Consider the following 7838-nt stretch of genomic DNA (forward strand, 5'->3'; position numbering starts at 1 on the left):
ATCTGGTTTTTGCAGTTAATTAATCCGCATTCTGATCTGGTTTATGCAGTAGTTTAATCTGGTTTCTGATCTTGTTTATGCAGTAATTTAATCTGGATTCTGATCTGGTTTATGCAGTAATTTCATCTGGATTGTCATCTGGTTTGCACAGTAATTTAATCTGGATTTTGATCTGTTTATGCAGTAATTTAATCCGCATTCTGATCTGGTTTATGCAGTAATTTAATCCGCATTCTGATCTGGTTTATGCAGTTAATTAATCCGCATTCTGATCTGGTTTATGCAGTAATTTAATCTGGATTGTGATCTGGTTTGCGCATAATTAATCCGCATTCTGATCTGTTTATGCATTTATTTAATCTGGTTTCTGATCTTGTTTGCACGGTAATTTAATCTGGATTGTGATCTGGTTTATGCAGTTATTTAAACTGGTTTCTGATCTTGTTTGCACAGTAATTTAATCTGGTTTCTGATCTTGTTTGCACAGTAATTTAATTTGGATTGTGATCTGGTTTCAGAGGTGCTGTGTTGGCCCATGCTGCTGTCCACATTCAGTCACTATTCTCTCTTTCACATGGCGGCCAACATGTACGTGCTCTGGAGTTTCTCTTCGAGCATCGTCAACATGATGGGCAAAGAGCAGTTCATGGCGCTTTACCTCTCCGCAGGTCTGTGTCATTTACGAGTTTTCAGATTTCTAAAACCATCCTACTCCCTATAAATTCATCAGTGTTATTGGATTTCATCTTTCTGTCCCCATGTTCTCAGGTGTGATTTCTACGTTTGTCAGTTATGCTCTCTCTGTGTGTCTGTCTGTCTCTCTGTGTGTCCGTGTGTGTGTCTGTCTGCCTGTCCCTGTCTGTCTTTGTGTCTCTCTGTGTGTCTGTGTTTGTGTGTGTGTCTCTCTGTGTGTGTGTGTCTGTCTGTCTTTGTGTCTGTCTCTGTGTGTGTGTGTGTGTGTGTGTGTGTGTGTGTGTGTTTCTCTCTGTCTGTGTGTGTGTGTGTGTGTGTGTGTGTCTCTGTGTGTCTCTGTCTCTATGTGTGTGTGTGTGTGTGTGTGTGTGTGTGTGTGTGTCTGTCTCTATGTGTGTGTGTGTGTGTGTGTGTGTGTGTGTGTGTGTGTGTGTGTGGGTGTGTGTCTGGGTGTGTGTGTGTATTCCCGCAACATCGTCTCCATGTGCTATTATCCTTCTCTTCTGAAAGCTCCTGTTCTCCATCTCTCTGTCTGTCATCTTATCCTCTGCACAGGTACGTCAGGATTAATTAAAGCCCAAGCAGCAAATCAACACTCATTTGTGGTTTCAAATAAACCCATTACGCTTTTTATTTATTGAGTAAAACAGCAATGGGTCGGTTTGGTCCATCACTGGGGGCGGTGAGTGTGTTTTCAGATTAAACGTTTCAGGTTTTCATCAGTGTTCATGTGAATGTTTTGAACAGATTGTTGTGTTGTGTCAGTCAGGGGCCATCATGGCCGTCCTAGCGGCTGTTTGCACCAAAATGCCTGAAGCCAAACTGGCCATCATCTTCCTCCCCATGTACACCTTCACCGCCGGAAACGTGAGTCTGTGTGTGTGTCTGTCTGTCTGTATGTCTCTCTGTGTATGAGTGTGTGTGTGTCTGTGTGTCTGTCTGTGTGTGTGTCTCTGTGTGTCTGTGTGTGTGTGTCTCTGTCTGTCTGTCTGTGTGTCTCTCTGTGTGTGTGTGTGTCTGTGTGTGTGTGTCTCTGTCTGTCTGTCTGTGTGTCTGTGTGTGTGTGTGTGTGTGTAAGAGAGAGCTTTTGTTTAGTAATGATGGCCACATTCTCATGATCTTCTCCTGCCAACAGGCTCTTAAGGCCCTCGTCGCCTTGGATACCACAGGCTTGATTCTGGGATGGCGTTTTTTTGATCACGCAGCTCATTTAGGTGGAGCTTTATTCGGCATGTGAGTAACCCGTCTCTGCTTTCACATACATTTAGATCTGTCTAGCTGAAAGGAGAAAGTGTAGTTATTACTAAAACTGTTAAATATGTTTTTTGTTAAATTAATTAAAGCTAAAATAAATAAAAAACTGAAGTGAAAATTAGACTGGTTGCCTTGACAACTAACACAAAAAAAGGTTAACATTAAGTAGTAAAATCACTAAAACTAAACATAAATTAAAGTTAAATAGAAATATTATAAAATAATAAAAATGTCAAAAGCACATAACAAGCTTACTCAAATTTAAACGAAAATTAAAACTAAAATATAAAAATAAAACCTAATTCAAAATATTAATAAATATTATAATAGTATATAAATATTAAAATAACTTGTACCTGTGTTATTTCAATATCATTGATATTATATTATATTGTAACGAGAGGGGCGGGGCCGAGAGCCGTGGGAACAGAGCGAGGCCGGTGGAGTAATTGCGAATGCGCGACACCTGCGCCACTCACCGGTCTCGAGTCTCACGGAGGAGCTCCGGAAGGATACAAAGGAGGAGTGACGACAGAGCAGGTGACATGAAGAAAAACACAAGACTGAGAAATGGACACTGATATTCATGCACTTGAAGCTCATATTGTGTTGATTGTTCTGTGAGAGAGTCATAGAGTGAGGTCCGTTTCAGTCACAGTGAGTAACGGTAGTACTGCTGGGATGTCATTATGCTCCGCCCCCGATTTTAAATTTGAGTCCAAGTAGCTCCGCCCCCTCTTTGCTCGAAATGCAAATGTATCTAAAGGGGCGGAGCTTCAGCACACAGCTCTGAGGTCGCTATAGGTCTCAGTGACATTTGACACAATGTACAGAAACGTAAATGTTTAAAATGCGACTGTCATTTTGAAAAATAAAATAATTTAAAAATCTGTTGTTAGAAATGATCAGGTGTCAGCTTTTGTTTTATTTGCTATAATTGTGTGTAACATTGTTCTGCTTACATTGTTTATTTTCTAAGTTTCAGATGAGACTTTGGTCCTTGTTAAATGTGAATGATTAACCATGTTTCTCTATAACACACACACACACACACACACTCACCTGCGCTATACGTCAGTATAGAAACCGTTTCAGTGTTGTTTTCTCAGATCGACCAAAGTTCAGTAACAGTCATGGCATCATAATGGCTCATGAACAATGAGTCTGTTTTTCACTTCCTCATGTTTTTATGAACTCAGTGTATCGCTCGTCTCTTCCTGTTTCCCAGTTATCACTCGTTCCTTCGCATCATTCTGAGTCACACACGTCACTCGTTTTGCTGTCTTCTGGTTTTTGTTTAATTAATCACACAATTTGGGTTTCATGAAAAAATGTCCAGGTCATATTTCACCCCAAAAAATATTTATTTAGCTAAAATAAAGTTTTTGTTGACATTTTGCATATTTCTTTTTTTTTTTCTGTTGTAAAAAGGGTCTGATTAAAAGTTCAAAAGTTTGTGGTCGGTAAGATTTTTATTTTTGGTGAAAGAAATTAATACTTTTCAACCAGGATACATTAAATTGATGAAAAGTGACTGTAATGACATTTATGTTACAAAGATATGTTGTTCTTTAGAACTTTCCATGCAGCGAATAACCATAAAAATCTGGTTTCCACAAAAATATTGTGCAGCACGACTGTTTTCAGCGTTGATAATAATCAGAAATGTTTCTCTGACATTTTTAAACAAATTTACAATTAAAAATTTTTATTTCCATTTATTATTATTTACAAATATTATCATGACATAAATATTTAATAAAAAAATATATATAAGAATTTTGAACAAATCTTTAAGAAAAGGTTTAATTTCATGCACTATACAATTTTGTATTTGGTTTACTTTTGATATTTACTGTAGTACTGCATCACTACCGTATTCATATACCATGTTACTTGAACTCATATCATTCATTAGTTTCGGCTCAGATTCTTTATCTTTTTGCTCACCAAGGCTGCATTTATTTGATCAAAAATACAGTAAAAATTGTGAAATATTATTACAATTTAAAATAACTGTTTTCTATGTGAATATCTGTTAAACTGTAATTTATTCCTGTGATGCGCAGCTGTATTTTCAGCATCATTCCTCCAGTCTTCAGTGTCACATGATCTTCAGAAATCAGTATAATATGCTGATCTGCTGCTCGAGAAACATTTCTGATTATTATCCATGTTGAAAACAGTCGTGCTGTTCATTCACAGATGAATAGAAAGTTCAAAAGAACCGCATTTATATGAATTTGAAATCTTTAGTAACTTTATAAATGCCTTTACTGTCACCTTTCATCAATTTAATGCATCCTTGCTGAATAAAAATATTAATTTCTGACCCCAAACTTTTTGAAAGGTAATGTATTTGAAAATTAAAGATAAAATGTAAGAACTTGTATTTTGCATAATAAAAAAAAGGTCTGTTTTGACATAATTTTCAAGAAATTTACAATGAATTTTTTTTTTTTATTACTTAAGTCAGAATAATTGAAAGGTGGTACAACAAACACTATAATGACATTTAAATATTTAATATAATTTATTTAAATGAAAAAAAACAATTTCAGAATAATCATAATGGTCTCAAGAACAGGCTTAATTTTCATGCAAAATAGAATTAATTGATGAATTAATTATAAATGATATTTTTGCTTTTGCTTTTGGTGGTGAAATATGACCTGGACTTAATAGTATGGTACTTTGATATTTACACACTCAGAAACAAAAGGTACAAAAAGCTAAAAGGTACATTTAGCTCTAAATGGTACATATTTGTAATGGTACATTTTGAAAGGGTACCATGCAAGTAACAGTTTTTACCTTTTTTCTGAGAGAATACTATGGTATTTCTCTCATGGAAATGTTCAAATATCATACTTTAGTACTGCCATAATTGATACTGCCGTGGTAGATGCATGCACCCTTAGTCATTTGTAAAGATATACTGAAGCTCGTATGTGTTTCTGATGTGATGTGTTTTGTAGGATATATCCAGGCCTGTCGAGCTCTGATGATAATCGCTCTCATTCTGGGTCTGCTGGCTGTCATCATGGCTGCGATGGGACTCAAGTGCACTAAACTGGGCAGCACGTCTGAGGAGTCGAAGGGCAAGATCAGCCTCACAGCCGGAGTCATGTTCATGCTGTCAGGTCAGTATTACCACACACACTCTGACTGATTTATCTAATTCATGTTCACATGTTCTGCCTGTTCTCTCTCTCAGGTCTGTGTGTTATGGTAGCCGTGTCGTGGTACGCCGCTCGAGTCGTTCAGGAGTTTAATGATCCTTTTTATGGAGGAACAAAGTGAGTAAAAACTGTGAAGTCGGACATATGAAATAATAGTCTGAAAAAGGTTTTGAAATTGTTTATTGAAACTTCAGACAAAATATAAAAAAGACTGTGCATTTGTGTTTTTTTGTTGAGTGTCATATTTGATCCATCAGGTTTTTATATCATCATGTGACTTTCTCATCACCTCCTGCATTTGGTGGTTATCAGTGTATTACAAAGCTACAAAACAGATTTCAGTACTTCAATAGGATTTGGTATAGGAACATTATATCAGTTCATGAAATTACGGTATTTAACTGTAAATTTAAGTTAAAACCGTAAAACCTAAAACGTTGCTACCGTATTTTTTACGGTAAAATTCCAGCAACCACAGCTGCCGGTTTTTTACCGTAAATTTTACGGATTTTTTTTTACAGTGAGTAGATTGTGTTTTTCAGCAAAGTTTTGATCATCATTTAGAGGCTTTAGAAACTTGCGTATTAAACATGATACAGAAGGTTTTATAGGGTTAAGACACCCTTTTGGACATGAAGCATGCTGTAGCCTGATGTAAATGCCATTATAAATGACTAAATACGCTCACATGCGGATGTTTCAGGTATGAACTGGGCGCTGGTCTGTATCTGGGATGGGCGGCAGCAGCTCTGGCTATACTGGGCGGAGCTATCCTCTGCACTTCCTTTAAGAGCTCAAGACCTGCCAAAACACGGTAAGTCTCTACGTGTGTCCGAGATGGATACGAGCTCTAAAACTCACCTGTGACCAACACAAGTCATTCTGTTATTCTCTCTCTGGTTCTCAGGGGTCACAACTATAACTACAGCGCTTCACAGCCGCAGAAGATCTACAGATCAGCCCCGTCAGAAAACAGTGTCTCCAAAGCTTATGTCTGAGTGTCTTATTTTGGCTTTCTTTTTTTTGTACATGGATGTGTGTGTATTTTTTTGTACTTGCATTTTAGAAGTCAACGCATTGAGCTTATTTAATTGACTTACTTTGCATGATTCATCAGTGTTTGAGTTCTTATTTCATAATCTAGCATCAAAGCGTAAAATAGCTTTCTCAGCTTATATGAAAAGACTTCAGTCTTCAAGTCCAATAGATGCCGGTGGCATTTCAGATGAGGATTTCAATCAGCTTTTACTCAATTCTGATATGAAGCACTCACTTTTCTCTCAGAAAAAAAGGTACAAAAGCTGTCACTGGGGCGGTACCTTTTCAAAATTTACACTTTTGTACCTTTTAGGTACTAATATGTACACTTTAGGTACTTATATGTATCTTTTAAGGTACCAATATGGACTCTTTAGGTACAAAGGTGTGTCTTTTGAAAAGGTACCGCCCCAGTGACAGCTTTTGTACCTTTTTGTACCTGTGTGCGTGTATAATATAGTGAACTAAAACCAAATCCAAAACCTTTGAAAAAACTTTTGTTACTTGAAATATAATGATAATAAATAAATATTTATTTTTCATTTAGTTTAACTTGATGTACTAAAATAACTAAAACTGAATTTTTAAAAAAAAATGTTTTTCTGCAGTTATCAGCCAAACCTCAGAGCTTTCTTTCCTTTTTAGGCTAATTATGTTGGAGACTGAATTGTTTTATTGAAAATAGTGTATAACTTTTAGTGTGGTGTGCTGAACTTGTAAAGACATGGTTGATTGCTTTCGCCAACAAACCTGTTAGAAATGTACTTTGTCCCTTTAAATGAAATATACTTCTCTGGATCCTTTTGGGTAGATCTTGACAATACATTTACATAAAACAATACCTTTATAACTCTTATCTTGATATTTCTTGACAATGCAATTATATCAGACAAGGAAAAGCAGATGACAAATCTATTATTTTAGGCAAAAATGCAAAATGGGAACAGTATAAATAAGCCTTTGTACTGTTATGACTTATTTAGAGAAATATAAATAAAATGCTTTTAAAACTGCACAGGCTTAACTCTAAACTGTACTTAAAAAGAATCATTTGTTCAGCATATTTTCCTGAAAATACTACTTATTTTTAGTTTTTTTTAACACATTTATTCAAATAACTGATAATGGTCTTGTTCATGATACAGGTTTATTGGGAGGTTGACATTACAATTCAAATCCGTACTCTATTTCGAAAATATCACATGTGGGAATTATACCAAGTATTAGCTTGTTTCCCAGTGCTTTCCCAAATATTTTATGCAACTAATGTCCATTTCTTTTCTTATACTCTTGAGTCATAAAGGCTTCAAATAGCATAACAAATAAGGTGAGAGAAGTACATGTTAAAATCCTCCGTCTGGTGTACCCTGCTAAAACTCTTTTTCTTAGATTTCGTACTGATGTAGATGTTATATGTGATTTCTGTGGGACTTAGAAAGAAAATGTTGTGCACTTATTTTGTAACCGCATTTAAAGCTAAATGTTTTGGGTAGATTTGGAGTGTTTCCTTCGTAAATGCGTGCGTGAAAGTTTGCTTTTCTGAAAAAGATGTATTTTTTTATTTTAATAGACAAAGATTACCACCAAATGCGGCCTTTATTGTTAATCTTTGTTTAATTATGGGTACATACCATATACATAAACAGAAATGGGCTAACTTTTTGTTATTTC

At 35.9% G+C, this 7838-nt stretch overlaps 2 protein-coding genes across 2 annotated transcripts in view; both read left to right on the plus strand.

Annotated features, from left to right (window-relative positions):
* LOC107551859 (presenilins-associated rhomboid-like protein, mitochondrial) overlaps positions 1 to 1931 on the plus strand; it is a 4449-nt gene extending 2518 nt beyond the window's left edge. Inside the window, exons 5-9 of the mRNA XM_016233615.1 lie at positions 491 to 668; positions 769 to 795; positions 1332 to 1375; positions 1459 to 1560; positions 1829 to 1931. Coding sequence (XP_016089101.1) covers positions 491 to 668; positions 769 to 795; positions 1332 to 1375; positions 1459 to 1560; positions 1829 to 1930 — 453 coding nt within the window. The 3' untranslated portion in view covers position 1931. The remainder of the gene's footprint in view (positions 1 to 490; positions 669 to 768; positions 796 to 1331; positions 1376 to 1458; positions 1561 to 1828) is intronic.
* Positions 1932 to 4632: 2701 nt separating this feature from the next.
* Positions 4633 to 6468, plus strand: LOC107551871 (claudin-15-like). The gene is made up of 4 exons (XM_016233626.1): positions 4633 to 5090; positions 5165 to 5246; positions 5833 to 5943; positions 6037 to 6468. The coding sequence occupies exons 1-4, from the start codon at positions 4853 to 4855 to the stop codon at positions 6125 to 6127; spliced, it is 522 nt and encodes a 173-aa protein (XP_016089112.1). The 5' UTR covers positions 4633 to 4852; the 3' UTR covers positions 6128 to 6468.
* Positions 6469 to 7838: the final 1370 nt, after the last annotated feature.

Source organism: Sinocyclocheilus grahami, unplaced genomic scaffold (assembly GCF_001515645.1).
Source record: "Sinocyclocheilus grahami isolate Dianchi unplaced genomic scaffold, SAMN03320097.WGS_v1.1 scaffold436.1, whole genome shotgun sequence".
Lineage (NCBI taxonomy): Eukaryota > Metazoa > Chordata > Actinopteri > Cypriniformes > Cyprinidae > Sinocyclocheilus > Sinocyclocheilus grahami.